Source organism: Serinus canaria, chromosome 2 (assembly GCF_022539315.1).
Source record: "Serinus canaria isolate serCan28SL12 chromosome 2, serCan2020, whole genome shotgun sequence".
Classification (NCBI taxonomy): Eukaryota; Metazoa; Chordata; class Aves; order Passeriformes; family Fringillidae; genus Serinus; species Serinus canaria.
Genome location: NC_066315.1, coordinates 66444534 through 66461820, shown reverse-complemented (window position 1 = coordinate 66461820; position 17287 = coordinate 66444534). Strand labels below are relative to the sequence as shown.

Here is a 17287-nt window from a genome sequence, read left to right as displayed (position 1 = left end):
ATGGGGCCTTGATTCCACTGAAGTCAGTGGAGAGATGCCCTGTGGCTTGGATGGAAATTGTGTCCAATTCACATAGGTGATAGGCATTTCCAGAGAGAGCCTCCTGTTGAGGAGCTTGCAGTCAGGATATTGTGGTTGGTCACCAAGCAGTAACAGAGACAAAGGAAGAAAACCAAGGAAGTTTCTTATTACAGAGCAGGAGGATATTCATACATTTTATCTTGCGTCAGGCCAGGAGCCCTTCCCCTGCCAGAAATATGATGTCATTTCTACCAAATCTAGCAGAATTTCCACTAACCTGGAGTTGCCAACTGCTATCTGTGGAGAAATGTGCTTATCCCCCAGGCTAAGGAAGAGGATGTTGGATCTCACAGTGGCACATGCTTTTTCCCAGCTGTTCAGAACACCAAGGCCAAGTTGTACTTGGTCAGGCTGAACGCTGCAGACAAGCAAAGCATAAGAATGTGAGAAGTGCCCTTCCACATTGGAGCAGGGGTACTCTGGTCTCCATTCGTAGCAGGAGGATGTGCTCTTTAGTGTGAGCATGTGGACACAGCCATTTCCTCTGGCCTGTTGCTCTTAAAGCTCTGTCAGCATCCACAACTGCTTCCTTAGGGTTGTGTGTTTGAAGGCACATCCCTGCCCACTCCCTTTACAACCTGTTTATGGAGCTGCTGTCTGCAGGTCCTTCCAGTTGTTTTCTGAACCTGCTGATGCAGTCTGGTTTTAATTTGGCCGCTGCTGCAGGCCATGTCAGTGATCCTGGAGAGACATCAATGGCTTTGAGTCCTCCTGCCTGGATGTACCTGCCAGTACTATACTCAGCATCACAAAGGCACGGTTTAGATTGTTTGACCATGTGTTAATCTGCATTGAAGCTCACCTGCCATCATACTGCCCCCTCTGTCTTGTCAGTAGTGAAAGAGGTTGGCTGTCACCTGCTCCGTTGTAGGCAGGTGAGTGGCATTTAGCCAGAAAGGAGGAGCTGACACAAAACCAAGGGTGAGCACAGTCACTCTGGGTTTACCCTGCTGACCAAATGGGATGGGTGCAAGAAGGAAGCTCAGCAGATGGTGGTACATGTCCCTCGCCTGGAAACTGCTTGCACAAGGGAGCTCTTGCTCTTAAGTTATTCACACCTCCAGTACGGACAGCGTCACTTTGTGTCACTTTGCGTTGATTTCATGGGAGAATTGTTGGAAGTAACAAACTTAAAAGCAGCAAGAAGTTGGCTCTGTGTGTCAGGGTAGTTAAAATTACAAATGACTTATTACTCTCAACCTCACGGGTAGCTGCTGATCAGATTGCAGAGAGTGTGCACAGGATTTTTCTCATACATCCCCATGCACCAGTTTGTTTGGGAGAGTCTGCTGTCTTGCCAGCCTCTCTCATCCTTTCTGCATCTTTTAATACAGCAGGTTGCTTTGCAGTGATTCAAATGTGGTAATACAGGTCTCAGTACCAGTCTGGCTTTGCAATCTGCCGTGCTGAGGACCTGTTACGACATGGTTTGATCTTGCCTATCATGAAGAGACTAAGTTGCCTCGTTACCATGTTAACAGCCTGTAACTTCAGAGGGCTGTAGCACTGTGTCTGCGGTGTCACGTGGGCCCATCCTGCCTATGCAGACAACAGAAGGCTACAGCGTGAGAGAGGAAGACTCATGTTATGACATGATCCCCTCCAAGAACAAAAGTCTGCAGGAAGAGCTCTGAAAGTGCTCACCTCTGACAATTTTCCTGGCAGAATAAAACTGAAATGTCCTACTTGAGCCAATTGAAGACTTTCTTTATAGTCAGAGGGGTCCTAAAGCAGCTCAGCTGTTCGGTGGTGTGAGGAGGCAAGCATTTCTAAAGCTGCTCATATAAGCACTGGTGCAGCACGTAGGGTGGGTAGGACTTGGGTGCAAGGTAGATGTTCTCAGCAGCCGGCGCCGGGCTGGTCAGAGTGGTTCGACCTGCCCCCGGCAGACAGAGCCTTGGGCCATGGTTGGATAACACAAAGCACTTATTGGCAGTACTGGCTCGACCTGTTCCCAACTGTTCATCCCTGCAGCTGTAGCTGACCCAGCTGCCCAAAAAATTTAAAAGGGCAAGGGGAGGGACTGGTAGTCATGAGATCAGTTCCCGGATCTGGCTGGCAGTACAGCCCTAAAGGAGAACGTTGGTGCAGCTGAGGTGTGGAGCTAGCATCATCTTCTGGGAGGCACTGGGGATAGTTGCTGTTGAAAATGGCTTTGTTGTCAGTGCTTTGTGTCTTCACATAGCAGCTTTAGGCATGGAGGAGGGAGTCCAGATCCAATAGTGCACACACTTAGAGTTACCACATGCACTTTATAGCACAGCTTAGCCTTTATAACTGGCTTCACCAAGTGGTTAATCTCAGTTCAGAATCATTCAACAGCTTTGGACTTGTGGTCTCCCTCCATTGTCCAAATCTGTAGTAGAAGTAAACTGAGAATTTGAAACCATGGCTAAGTTTAAAATGAGATGGTTTCTTTAGGTGGGTCAGCAGCGTGCTCAGGGCTCATGTGCAGAGTCCTTGTGAGGGCTGTCCTTGGAAGTGAGTGGTCATCTGGATTTCACTGTATGCCAGAAGGAAAGGGAATGAAGGGAGATGCTTGGATGGTGTTTGGTCAGCCATAAATGAAGCAAAGCTTTAGGATGAGGTGTAAGACAGGAAGTGCAATTCAATAGAGTGTCACTGGGAACAAGTTTATAGAGGGTTTCTTTTGGTCTTGTTTTAAACCAAAACAAAAACAGGATGGTGGTTTAGAACAGGATTCAGAGATGAGGAGGCTGTGTAAGTGATGGGGCTTGCTCATATCCTTACTACATGGGGAGGAAGGGAATGGTCTAAAGTGCCTGAAGCCAACTGAGGACATTTCCCCCAGCTCACAGCAGTCAGACCAGCGGAGAGCTGTCTCGAGAGGCATGCAAGGAAAATGTGGAGCAGCTTAATTAATTGCCCACTTTCGTCATGTTAAAGCAGCCCTGCCTTTGTCTCCTTAGGGCTGTCTTAATGCTCCCCTCTTGCAACAAAATACAGTTGACACAGATGTAGGATAGGAATGGGGTAAGGGATTATCTCTTACATAATGGAGAAAGAGAACTTAATAAGGAAAGATCCCTTTCGTAAAGAGACTTGCCCCTAATGTGAGAGGGTCGAACACAACTGCTCTGTGTTAACTAGACAAATATTTACAAAGTATACTCAACAGTGATTTTTCTGATTAGCATTTAGCAGAATTCATCTTTGCTCTAGATATCTGCCACACTGCGATCCCTCTAGAAATCATGTGAGCCCTGGGTATAGTGGGGGGACTTTTTCCAAACTGTTCTAGCTGTCTGTACCTCTGAACTACATTTGTGGGTATTTCTTCGAGGACAAAGGGCTTGAAATCGTGTTTTCAGTGTCAAGCAAAGTTTAACAGCTGCCAGTTTAACAGCCAGAGCTCAGGGTAAAAGCAAGAGTCATTTGCTGCTGGGGTTGGCCTGAGTGCTAGAGCTGTTGCATGAAGATACTGAGGAGATGGTGTATAGCCTGCTGGCTGTATTGCCAGCTCTAAATCACACTGCCTTTCTTCTGAATAGTGCAATCCATCATAAGCTCAAAGTGTGGGCTTTGCCCCTGCTACCTTAAATGCAGATTTCCCCATGGTAAGTGCAGTCAGAGCTAGTCCTGAAAACTTTTCTTCATGACTTCAGCTGCTCTGTTGAAGGTATTGGGGAATCATACTGTGTGTTAAAGACAGAAAGTGTTTTTTCCCAGAATTGTTTTTTTTTCCCCAGACATATTAATTTCCATTTACTGTAAATAGTCCTTTTCTAGCTTGAATATTTTCACTTCACAAGGCATGAAGACCCAGCCGAGGCTCTCTCGACCGTGTGAGGGATGATTAAATATTTAACTTGAGTGTTTGCAGGTGATGTAATGAAGGTGGCTGAATTTTGTTATTTAGAATGTTTACAATAAAAATGGACGAAGATAACACCCAAAATTTTTCAAGTGGATTCTCTGGGTTTAAAAGATGTTCTCCAGTTCATGGGTGGAAGTAGAAGCAGCATTGTGTGTGTGAGTCCAAAAGATCCCAAATTTACTAGAACTGCTACCACCTAGTGGTGGCTGCCTCTATTGTAAAATATAAAACATGCTGGGGTTATTTCAGTTAATGTAGGGAAGATAGTAAATCATCTTACTGATAATGCCAACTGCTTGTACCTTATCCATTTCCAGTGGTCTGTTTGCTCCTATTTTGAGGATTATTTATGGGATGGGTTTTCTAACTCTTCTCTTGGGATGTTAGGAATGTTTGTCAATAAACACTTGCTTTAGCACCAAAATGTTTTTCATTACATCCTGTTTTGTCTACTAATTTTGTAGCATCTCAAGCTCTACTCTCTATTCCACCATTATTCCATGAAAAAATCAAACCATGTGTGAAAAGGATAGTGCCAGCAAGCTTCCCACCTTGATCTGTATCTCCTCTTTCATCTGAAGTTTTTCACATTTGGTGTCCCTCTTCATAATTTGGTTTGCATATGTAGTAAAGCAGTTCCCTCCTCTTTCTTGCCACCAATAAAAGATGAAGTGGATTCTTCTGACTGGGCTGACAAAAGACTGCAACTTGATTTGTAAATAGACTTCAGCAAAACAGTCTTGTCTTTCCACAGTTTGAAGGAAAAATTATTTTGGCTACATCTATATAGCGGTTTCTTTCACGCAAGGAGAAAAGTTTTTGGATTCTCATTTTTTGGAGTCCTTGAGGTTTAGCTTATGAATACATCTCATGAGAAGTTCTTTTTTCCCAGGAGCTGAGGAGGCAGCAGTTGAGTTACCAGTGGGGTTTTGTCACCTTCTTCCCCATGTTCTTACTTCCCTACTCTTCTCCTCTTTCTCCCTTATCCTGCACATCTTTTTTGACTCTGGTGTCAGAAGTGAGATCTTCAGATAGTGTCACCTTCTTCTCTTCATTTTGGGGGAGTGACACACTGGTTGCAGATGACAAAGTAACGTGCTGCTCCCATGGTTGCTGAAGAAGTGGCAGTGGGTGGGAGCCTTGACAAGTGAATTTCTCTGCTCTTGTCCTCTTGATTCACCAAATATAAATTCTGTGGGATAACAAGTGGACTGGAAAGCATTTTACAGCCTTAGTAAGTGAAAAATGGGAAAGGGGCAAAAGAAACAGCAGGCCTTTCCTGTGCATCCTGTTTCTTTCACTTCTGGAATCGAGTGACTGCTCTGCAACATAAATCAGCCAAATTCTGGAGATGGGAATTATCCATGTGAGAGGAGCTCAGTCTTCTTGGAGGGATGTTTGCCCAGATTTGAAGGCTCAGTAAAAATCCTCCTCCTTGTGTAAGATACAAGCCTGCTGGAGCTGTGTGGCCAGCAGGGTTTCTGCTGCTGCAGTGGGCATGTAAGAAGGAAGAAAACAATAGTGCAGGCCAGGCCTAACCTCTGCTGCAGTGGATGAAGCAGCTGCCGGAGCAAGACTACCCTTGCAGCCATCCCTTGCACTGCAGGAGAAATCTCACACTGGACCTGGCACAACTGTCTTCACAATCACTGTGTTTACCACACACCTTCAGAGCTCCCCTGCTGCTATTCCAGTTCATCACAAGCAGAACTGGGCTGATTCTCACCCATCCCCAATAACCAGGATTTGTGCAAAGCAGCTCACTTTTTCACCAGCTGCAGAACCAACTGCACAGGTTGGACATAACCACAGAGAAGCTCAGCTCATCAGGAACTGCTGCTTTACTTGAGGTACATGCATGAAGTTTCCTAAGGAGCCTGTGAAACTCCTTCTTGACAAGGAAAAGGGCAGGTCTGCTTTGTGCAGGGGAGGAGGAAGAGCGCTTCCCCAAGCATGTTCATGTGTCAGCATATCTCTGGCTATGTCACCACCTGAGTTTTGAATGTTCCTTCAGGGCTGCCCGGCCCTGAGGAGCTTCAGAAGAGAAGGCCTGTGTACATTTGTGTATCCAGGATCTGGAGTGGGCTTTGCCCTTTGTGAAGGCACATTATTTAAACTTAAGTTAGTTTTACTTGATATAGACCTCATCTGTTTGCCTGTGCCAGAACATCACTTACCTGTGGACCACCTATCCCTTGAAGGGTTTTTCTCCTGTGCACCAGAAAATGTGGTTGCAGGCCACACGTGCAAGAACAGAATAACAGTTGGGAAGAGGCCCAGGGCACAGAGGAGAGGAAAGAAGGAGAAAGAATTCAAGTACAGTTCACTGAAGAATGAGTATAGTGTAAGAAAAATAATATATTTTTCCAAATACTAGAAGGAGAAGAAGAAAAAGTTATGGAAAAATTGGAAATCATGAATGATATATGACATTGAATGTTGACGTTGGCACTTATGTATTGAGAGTTTTAAGACATAATAGTTTTGGCTCTCTCTTACTTGAATGCCACCCATGGATATTCTCGTCACTCACTTTGCTTCTGATGCTTCTTTGCTTCAAGTTGAAAAACAGGAAAAAAATCTCCCTCTGCATCCTCTGTTTTCTGTTTGGTCAATAAAGAGTTACAGAACATCTCTCTGGGTACGATTAAGAGGAGCTTTTTCCCATCTTGGTTTCCTTGTGCTCTTCACACATCTCCATCCTAACAGAGCTCACGTGGTTTCCTGCCCCTGTCCCTAATGAACCCCCTCTGTGCTGTGCTGGCAGCCTTTCTTCAGCCCAACACACATCCATCCCATCAGGGGAGCACTTCCTGACCTCACAGGGGATGAGACAGGGCAGCCCACGTCTGCTTTCAGACATCCCCATGCTCACATTCTGTGGCCTTACACACAGATTAGGGCTTGCTTGCGTGTTCTAACGGGCAGATAATTAGATGAGCAATGAACTTTGTGTAATCCACTGTCTGTGTAAACAGATCTGTTCTGATTAAAAGGTGAGATTACTTTTTCTGATAGGTCACTTCTCCCCCTTAAACTCCCCCAAGAAAAAGCATATCAAGAATTGCACACTATTAAGTGACCATTCACTATCACCAGAAACACTGCTACACTTTGACATTTGTTTAATGGCCATTTATTATCACTAGTGAGAGGAGATGGGGCCAATGCAACAGAAGTGTTGCAAGACTACATTCAAATTAATAAGTGCCTGAGAACCATCTTCTTATCTTCTGTTTTTACTCCTTGCTTAGGGAAAAAAAAGCCTGTAATAGGAAATCTGGGCAGTTTGGAGACAAGCACATGTTGTACTGTGTCAAGCAGAGAACTTGCACTGGTCTCCTAGAGTTTCTAAATCCCTGGAGTTACTCAGCAGCTATCGTTCTTGCAGATGAATGTTGAAATGCTGGGTGGGTTGTGGGCTCCCTTTGCTGCTTGCTGTCAATAAGCAGGAGGCGGGGTGGAGGACTCAAAGGAAAGTTTCAGCTTTCAGAAAGCACCACTTGCGAACTTCGTGTCCTGGAACAATTCCTGGGAAGTGGCACTGGGGATGCTGTTACATCAGCAGCAGCTTTGGCCTCCAGAGCCAGACCAGCTTATTTCCTATTTACTAATACTCTGTTTGTGTGGAGCTTGGAAGGAGTACAGCTCCAGCCCTCTGTTCTCCTTAACACCTTACCTGTTTCAGTTTTTTGGACATGCATTACATTTTCAGCAGCATTAATGCTGCAGACAGGTAAGTAAGCAGAGGATACCATGAAGGACCACATCTTAGGTCATTTTTGTCTTCTTGTGAGGTAACTTTGAAACAGCAAAGCCTGTTACTGTCCCTTAGCTTTATGTTTTGATTCCAAGTGGCATATCAGAGACTCAGGTGTGGACAAACTTCCACATCTTCCACTTTCAAGGTGTATACCAAATTTTTTAAGCCAACTTTTGTGTTGCTGTCTGCACTAAGTATTCTCATTTAATTGTACCAGCTGGTTGCATGAGGCCTCTTTACATTTCCTTGGAAAGACATTTCTTGCTACACAAAAATTAATTTGATAAATATGCGGGTTGTATATTATTTCAATCTGTGTCCATGTTTTTCATACACAAGTTTATTAGTAGTACATCCGTGGGTCTCTGGAATGGTCTATTTGTGACAGTGGCCTCGGCTCTTCTTTGGTGTCTCAGCATATTGTGTTCTCTGGTTAAAAGTGATTGTATTAAAAATTATTGCAGGAAGCTGCTGAGATTATGAGTCTGTTTTGAAGAAAGCATTTTATGGAAGAGTTTGTATCATCTTGTTAATTGGGTTCTGTGGTATTTTAATCTCTTTTCAGCTGTAAGTTGCTGGCCTAGGTCACAGACAAGAGAAAAAGATGTTGAGATGCTTGATCAGAAGTGATGCTCCTGGGTCCATGTGCAGCTGCTGGTAGTTGGGAATCCCACTGAAAGTTTCTCTGTGTTTCCTTGCAGAGAGCCAGGCGGATGCAGAGACACTAGCTACAGGAAACAAAGCCTTGAACCTGAGCTGTGGCGAGAAGGAGCAGTCAGAGGAAATGACAGAGCTACCAGAGAGTGAGCATGGCCCCAAGGAGGAGCAGAAGGCCGATTCCCTTCTGGCAGAAGAGGATGCTGAAGAAAAAGTGGATGGATATGAAGAGGGCCCTGAGGAAGATTCTGTAAGTAACAAAAGTCTTGACCTCAATTTTGCCAGCAAATTAATGGACTTCAAGCTGGCAGAGAGTGACCAGAGTGCAGGCAGCAGTTCTCAGACTGAAAGGAAACATGCCTGTGACATTTGTGGCAAAACCTTCAAGTTTGCTGGCACTCTTAGCCGTCACAAAAAGGCCCACATTCGTGAGGACAGAAAGGATGAAAGGAGCAGTGAGGATGAAAGCAAAAGCATTCAGGATGATGCAGGAGCTCCCTCGATGCATGACTCTGGTCTTGAGCAGGAAGAGTCTCCGTTGGACTTGAAGGTAGTGGAGTCTCCTGTGGACTTTGAGGCAACAGGAAAGGAGAATGAAGAGAGCGAAAGCATCTCTGAGGGGGAAGGCACAGAGAGAAAGTCCACTGAGAAGAGCAGTGATGACAAACCAAAGACTGATGGGGCTAAGAGTACTGCAAAAGCAGACAAAAGAAAGAAAGTCTGTACTGTGTGCAACAAGCGTTTCTGGTCTCTGCAAGATCTGACGCGACATATGCGGTCTCATACAGGTAAGAGGAGGATTGAGGGCAGAACAGACCATGAGGTGCCCCATCAGACTGAGGTGTCTGCTCTGGAGCTGCTCAGTTGCTGCTGGCACTTGAGGTTGGAGACACTGCTTTTAGTTCTAAAGGTATCTGCAAGGTGTCTTCTCTGCCCCAGTCCCCCATGCTGCATAAAAAGCCTATGGAGGGAGCAAGAATTGCAGTCACTGCTTTATTTTCAACTCCCAAACTGTTTTCCCCATGACTGCTTGCAGAATTCAGAGGTGAGGGCAAGTGTGGAGATCCCTGGGCAGCTTCTGACTCCCTTCTTGCCATGTGTGTGTGGCTTTACTTCTTCCCAATATTTTGACCAGCAGTGGAGAAACTGTATCATGAGACTTCACCTCTGAAGTTATAAACCTCAAAGTTTATAGAGAGAAAGAGAGAGAGAGAGAGAGAGAAAGAGTTTGGTTTTGTCTGATGATCTGAGCCTAATATGGGTAACATGCTGATGATGTGTGTGACCTGCTGCTTGGGTGGAAGGCAGAGATCCAGTGGGCACTTGGGCAGGAGAGGTGGAACACAGGTAGTGAATCACTTGCTAGTGACTTGACTGGGCAGTGGGATTGCTTTTTGTGATGGGCAGATTGCAGCAGTGCCTTGCAAATGAGATGAAGGCACGAACCATCTCAAAGGTGAATTAATCATTCATCCTTATTAATTATGTATTTTACCTGCCAGCAAGCCGCACTGACGTGGGAAAACTGGTCCATTTTGACATTTTGTGTCTTTTGAAGGTTCTCTCTGCTGAAGACAAGATCTTTGCCATTGACAAAATATTTGTGCTGTAATTGACAGTGATTTCTAGAAAACTACACCAAAGAGTAATGCCTGAATAACTTCAACCCTTCTAAATCATAAATATTCACCTATTGAATGCAAAACTGACCTGTTTTCTTCTGCCACTGAGCCACAAGTGAAATGCGACAGGTCCCATTCTAGTGCCTATTTTTGTGCAAGTGCAGAAGCTTCAGGGACATGCTGATGTCTAAAGTACTGAGCTTTATCCCCCAACAATGGGTGCCCATGGACATTTCCATACTCTCAGTTTTAATTGTTTTCATTGCCTGCTGGGTTATTGTGGGCCTTGTCAGTATGCTTTTTTCCTGTTTGTCTTTCTTATTTGACACTTGAAGGATCTTTTAACATAGAATAGGTGTGGAACAGGAACTGGCACAGTGTTTTCTTCAAATTCATAAATGTAACTATGACCTACCCTCACTGTCAGATCAATGTATTTTCAACTGAGGATTTTGTACTGATGCTGTGGGTTGACTCTTCTCCTTGTCTCCTTCCCACTTGTTCAAAAGTATATATTGACAAAATACTGTCAGGTTGCACATTCCTTATACTTCAGTTTTAATGTGTGAAGTTTTTTAAAGATACCAGTAAGGTTTTGGGATTTGTTGACTCAGAAGAGGAACATTTGGGACACATTGAAGTGTGCAAGAAACGCCTGTCTGCCATGTGTCTCATTTTGATGCTCATTGGTGAAAGATGGTTTCTTGATGGAACTGCAGCACTGAAAAGTCTTTAAAAGGCACAGTTGGAAAGGGAGGACAGGTTGGGATGGGACCTTTGTTACTTCAGGGCAGACAGTACCTTGGGGCAGTGTGCGGGCCTTGTATTTTGGGAGAATTTTGTCTGTGGGGCTGTGGTTACTTTGTTTTCCAAAGAGTTCCTGTTGAGGAAAGTATTCTTTCTCTCCACATGTGTCTTGGGCTGACCTGCAGCAGGGAACCCACGTGCTGGGCTGATTTCATAAAGGCTTTTGTGTTCCAGAGATCAGCTGTAAACTTTTTCCAGAAAAGTTGCTGAAAAAATTAGGCAGGATGCTAGTGAGCACCTGGTGCTTACCGTCTTCCTCCCTCCTCAGTGCAGGGCCTTGCCAAGCTTGTAGACACTTAGTTCAGTGCTCCATTTGTGCCGTGGGCATTTACCTGTACTCAGGCTTGCACTCCATCAGCTAGTTTGCTAGTACAGAAGCAACAAATCTGCATAAATGTGATGTTTGATGTAGGTACTGAATTTCCAAAGTGCAAAGTATTTCATGCTGCTTGAAACAAGAGGGAGGCATGTGTGTGACCTCACAGCTGACTTTGTGTTGTCATTCTCTTCCAGGTGAGCGACCTTACAAGTGTCAAACCTGCGAACGGACCTTCACTCTGAAGCACAGCCTGGTCCGTCACCAGCGCATCCACCAGAAAGTCAAAAATGCCCGAAACCACGGGAAGGAGAGCGACAAGGAGGAGACGCAGTCGCGGTGCGGAGAAGACAGTGAGAACGAGTCCAGCCACAGCGGCGCCAACCCCATCTCCGAAAGCGAGTGCGACTCCGCGGGGGGCGTCGGTAGCCACTCGTCCCTGGCGGGGAGCCGGAGCGAGCCCCTGGCCGGCATGGTCACGGACTCCCCCTGCGGAGAGGAGAGGAGCGGCGCCTGCCTCGCCGAGCCCACCAAGAGCACGCAGAAACACACGGAGGAAGACCAGGAACCGCGGGGCAGCTCCGAGCACGAGAGGCCCTCAGGTTTCATCCAAGACTTGCTGGAGATGCACAACGCTCCGTCTCCCATGAATCACATCCTGGCCCCTGCCGACAGCGCGCCTCAGCTCTTGGGGGTGGAATGATTTGCTAGGAGGTTGGACCCGTCTCAGCAGGCAAGCTGAAACCAGCAGAGCAAGGTTTCTGGAGTCTGGTTTTGGAAGAGCAACCTTACAGCTACGGGGAAGAGTATGGCAGACTGGACGTGGTGCCATATGCCTTTCAGTATAATAATGCAAGAGACTACAGTATATACTGATTTGAGTGCCTTACTACTTTATTAGATCTTTTGGTATTATAGATTTTTTTCAAAAATGATTTTAATATTTTAAAGAATTATTTGGAGAGGACCCTTTTTCATTTAAGCATTAATGTTACCTTTTGTATTGGTGTGCGTGAGCTTGTTCTTGTATATCTGTGATAGTCGCTGTGTTTGTTCTCTGAGCTGGAAATGGGGCAGTGGGGTGGGAGGCCCTTGGATACCATAGCCAATAACTGGAAGAAAACTGATGTGAATTTCAAATGAAATAGTCAGAGGAGATGCAGAGGAGATGTTGATTTATTGTTTTTTTTCTCAGTAGATGTTCTTGCATTTGCCACATGGTGGAGCATTAAGCCTGTTCCAGGCATGAACAACGTGGCAGTTGAAGGTGTTCAAAGTGGTTCAAGCCAAAAGCAGGAAACACAAATTAATTTCAACCTCATGCTTGTTTCCACTTGTTTCAGCATTAGAAGTAGTCTTCTAAATCCTAGGGGTTTTTTCTGGCCGTCACGGACTGAGCGTGTATACAGAGAAGAGTTACATAGCAACGTAACCTATGGAAATTATGCACCCGCTGTTACATATGTTTGATTTGCTTCAATATATTATTATTATTATTATTTTATTATTATTTTATAAATCCATCAGTTCGCTTGTCTCTGCAGTCAGCAGAAGCCAATGGGCAATATTTGCCCACGGAGATGCGTAGCGCAGCTTGGATCCCGTCTCGGAGTGTTCTTGACTCATCAGCTTTCACCAGCTCCTCCTCCTCCTCCTCCTCCTGTTGTTGTTGCAGCTCTTCTACTGTACTTTACATGAACCCCTTCCTCCGACCGGAACGTCCGGCGTGGGCCAGCGAGGTACCGAGGTACCGTGCCCGAGTGGGGGCACGTCTCCTTCCCTCCCTCCCTCCGTCCCTCGCGGCGGGTGCGGGGGTGACAGCAGGGCCGCGGGGCCCGGCTGCGGGAGGGGGGCACCGCCAGTGCCGCAGTGACCTCGCTGCCCTCACCTCGGTGACGGTCACTCACAGAGCAAAGTTATTCCGTCTTCCAGTGGAAAGCAAGAGAGAAATGTGAGCCTTACCCTCGTCTTGCTTCTGTCGTGTTCTAAGAGCAAGAAAATACTACTGGTAATAAAACTACAGATATACGACATGTTAAAAATAAATAAAATTAATTTAAAAGAAAAAAAAAAGAAATAAATTCTTCCTGAGATTTTGGGGTTGATGCTTGAAGACTTGAGGTGTGTGTCTAAATTTCATATCAGTAATTTAACCCCTTTAATGCTGGCAGCTGGAATTTCTCCATATGGCTCCTGTTGCCGGCAACAGGTGACAGACACTCCAGCCACCAATATTGAAGGGGTTAAACGAAATGTATCCTACTGTAGCTGCGCATTTTTAGGAGTGCCCAGCATTTTTGTTGTTCTTGTCGTTGTTGTCGTTATTGTTGTTTGTTAATTGTCCTTCAGTCATGACCTCTGGGACAGACAGAGCCATAATAGCATTGCCGGAGCCTCACTGTGCTATTCCACCACTGCAGCCCCCCAGCCCAGCCCGCACTGTGACCCTCCCTCCTTCCCACCACAGAATCGCTTTTCCTGCTCTCACCAGACATGGAGGAAGTGGGCCTCGGACCCAGTCTATATTATATAATATATATATATCTATATATATCTATATATTAAAAATTCTCTGAAAAATTTCTGGAGACTGAAATCTCACTGTCCAGAATTCAAAGGAAGAGAAACGTTCTTGAGTAATATTCTTGCAAATAGAATAAGAAAAAATGGTTGAGGTATATGTGATTTCTATTGTTTTTTTTGTGTTTTTTTTTTTGTTGTTTTTTTTTTTTATTTTAAATAGGGATGTTTGAACCAATTCAGAAACGAAGCTAACGACAGATATAGATAAGTCAATCACAACCAATGATTCATTTGAAACTCTACCCAGGTGCATTCTACTTAATTAAAACCAGTTCACGCATCCCTTAAATTGTTATTACTATTATAATTATAATAATAATTATTATTATTATTTTGGGTATTTTTTGGTTTTTGTAATTTTTTGTTTATTTTGGGGCTGTTGTTTTGTTTGGTTGGTTTTTTTGTTTGGTTTTTTTTTTTTTTTGCAACTCTCCACACTAAACTGCGCAATACTGTGGGGGAGAAGCCATTACTAAACTATATGCTGCAGAACAATGTAGCAAGTAATTAATTCCCAGCAGCCTGCCGGGACATCTGCTAGCAATAATCACTATTGATTTAAAGCTTTATTTAGCCTTTATCTATATCCTAGTAGAGTATAAGGTCTTGCCACATTTTATTGACATTTTTATTAGTTGAGTTTGACTGAGAACTGTTGCTGTTGTTGGGGTTTTTTTCGTTTCCCTTCCTCCCCCAATATTAAACTGTGAAATTTATAATGTGTTTAAACTATGGGTGAATCTTAGGCTTTAGTTTGCATGTTCAGCTAATTTGTCTCTATACGATTTTCGTTTGAATCTTTTTATTTTTTTTCCTCTCTCAGGGCTTTTACAAAAAACAAAACAAAAAAAAAAAACAAAAAACAAAACAAAAAGAAAACAAAAAAAAAGATCTTCTAAAATTCTTTTGCCTGAGTTGCAATGGACTTAACATGGAGATAATTCAATCACTACATTAAGCACTTGACTGTGAAAGCGCAAAAAAAATAAAGGAAAAAGAAATAAAAAAGAGAGAACCTTGTTTGAGGCTGTTGTGAAATAACTTTAGGGGGCTATATGACAGTCTGATTCCATTTTCAGAATGATTCATCTTCTCTTTCCTCTCTGTATGTCTCCTTTCTCTCTCTTCTCTCTCCACGAAGGAAGTTTAATCCTAGTGATTTCATCCCATGCAGGAAACAGTAATAAATGTGTAGAATTCATATTTTTCTAAAGGGAACTTAAACTGCTGCTACGAATTGTGTACAAGACTGGTTTATGCCACATGAACAGAGAATCACACATAGTTTTGGTACTTTTATTCCTCTTTTTTTCAGTTGTACAGTACTTCCAAATTCAAAATAAAAAGTAAAACTTGTTCTGTATCAAACCATCTAAGCAATAAAATGTTATATTTAAAAATTATAGGTTATTAAATGGGCGTGGCTCTTCTTGTGGGGTTGTGGTGACTTATTCTCTGCCTTAGCTCTGCTGGAGGACAACATGCAAGCCGGAGTTTGTCTGTGCCAATGGATCACTGTTTCTCTTCCTTTGGTTGATCTGAATTTCAGCTGGACATGATTGCAGCCCTCTGAAACTTGTGTTCATTTTGATCACCATTTTCTGGTAGCCAGGCCCCTTTGAAATGCTGCTTGTCTCCCGGTACAGTTCCTCAACACAGCAACTGAAGACAGCAGAAAATGCTGATTTTCCTGCATAGGCAGGGTCAGGATTCTTCTTCAATTAATGGTAGCCCCATGGTCACATAGGTGAGCATCCTCTCAGCATCTGTACCAGTCACTTTTTTATAAATGAAGTAGGTTTCTGCTACCATAGTTTCGTTCTTGCATAAATGTTTATGGCTGCAGACTCTTCAGGATGTATTCAAGCCACTTGCATGTGTCAAAAACAGACAAATCCTTTGTTTTAGCTTGTCAGAGCTGCCTTAGCTGCATTTTACATGCCTTCCTATAAATAAAACCCATTTCACAGGACAGTGAACCAAAGAATCATCTGAGTTGTGCATCCAGCTCTCGAGGCCAGGGAATTGCAGTGAAGCAAAGCATCCACGTCTTCCTAAGTCCTGCTGCGGTGGTGCTTTCTGGCAGAGAAGTGAACCAGGTTCAGGATGAGAGACAGACACAGACTTGAGGGCTGAACTCTGCTGCTTTCCTCCCTCAAGCCTCCTGCACCTTCCCCATGGAGGTCAAAATGCCTCACAGCACTTGGTCTGCTGAGGACCTTGGTCCCTCACCCCCAGGGAGGGACAGGTTACAACAGAAGCAGTCAGCCAGCTCAGCCCCAAACCAAGGATATCTGATGAAGTGGAGCTCTGAAGGCTCTCTGGGAAAGCTCATGGGGTGGAAACATCATTTCTAAGGGAGGAAACCTGCAGAAAATACTTTTCCCTCTCCCACCCACTGACCTGAATCGTCTCTCCTCTCGTGAGACTGATGGGAAGCTTGCATCCAAGTGGCCCGGGGACCTGTCGGGAGGTGTAAAATCAAATGGGATGAGTTTATGTGGCTTGGAAGTGATGGTGATTAATAACTTACAAAACAGATTACTTAGAAAGCACTCGGTTCTTGGTTCTTGCTTCTTGGCCATGGAAGGGTGTAATTGCAGCCCTTGTCTCCTTCTACCTCAGTTTGACAGTGACTATTGCCAAGTTGGGAATTCCCCTGCTCTTCCTGCCTTGGACAGGGTAACAACCTGCAGACCAGCTGAACTGTGCTCCTTGCTGGCATTTCCCTTTCCCTCTTCCTGCCTCCCCTCCTTCCCACACTAGCACCCATGGCAGTGACACCTGGAGCTGGCCTGAAACACCAGGTTAGCAGAGGTGGGGAGGTGGTGGTGGCATCTCCAAGTGCCTCCTCCAACTTGCTGCTTCCTCACCTCATTCCCTAAAGCTTTTTTTCCCACCTTGGCAAGGGTGAAGCTGAACTTAATTCCTGACATGGACAATGGCACAGCCCCTCTTGGAAGCACTGCTGTGCTTCAGGCGTGGAGGCCACATGCTGGCCCAGAGCATTAAAGTTTGGTGAAGACCCAAGTCCTCTGCCACCACAGGGATGCCTTGGCAGCAAGGGGCACCAGGAAAGTGGGGCTTTGCTGCAGTTTGGAGTGTGAAGGTGTGGGGATGAGCAGGAAATAGCAGGATTGGGTGAAAACTGCCCCAAAATAGAATGTGGAGCCTGGTTGGAGTGGGTTTGTTTTTTGGAGGGTTTTTTTTTTTTTTTTTTGGTTGGTTTTTTTTTCCTGCTACTGAAATGCAAACAAGTAAAAAGAAAGGAATAAAGTTACTTGCTTTGCATTATGCAGCTGTCTCAAAGTAGCCAGCATTTGTGAGATGGGAGGGCTGTACACCTACACCAAGATCTTCAGAAAGTGAGTGCAATGAGAAATGATTTGCTGTTGACACTTAACAGTGTTTTGGCCTGTTCTGTTGGAAAAAGCCTTTCTCAAACAAAATGAGTCACAATTCAACTAGCAAAGGAAGCAAGGGGCAAAAGTTTACTTGAAACCTTTCCTTCTTCACAAGTCTTCAGTCTGGGGAATCATACATGCCATTTTCTTTCAGCATTTCTGTGGTTATGATGGGATTGAAAATGTCACTGTTGGAAACCCTGAAGTTCAGGATTA

The 17287-nt window shown here is 44.6% G+C and overlaps 1 protein-coding gene across 7 annotated transcripts in view; it reads left to right on the top strand.

Moving 5' to 3' along the window:
- The window catches only part of RREB1 (ras responsive element binding protein 1), a 121959-nt gene extending 106889 nt beyond the window's left edge, over positions 1 to 15070 (top strand). For 6 of the 7 annotated variants that reach the window (XM_050971399.1, XM_050971400.1, XM_050971402.1 and 3 more), the window contains 2 exons: positions 8384 to 9127; positions 11282 to 15070. In XM_050971399.1, the coding sequence (XP_050827356.1) occupies positions 8384 to 9127; positions 11282 to 11787 (1250 nt within the window). In that variant the 3' untranslated portion in view covers positions 11788 to 15070. The remainder of the gene's footprint in view (positions 1 to 8383; positions 9128 to 11281) is intronic. The other variant, XM_050971405.1, reaches the window with a different exon arrangement.
- The last annotated feature ends 2217 nt before the right edge of the window (positions 15071 to 17287 follow it).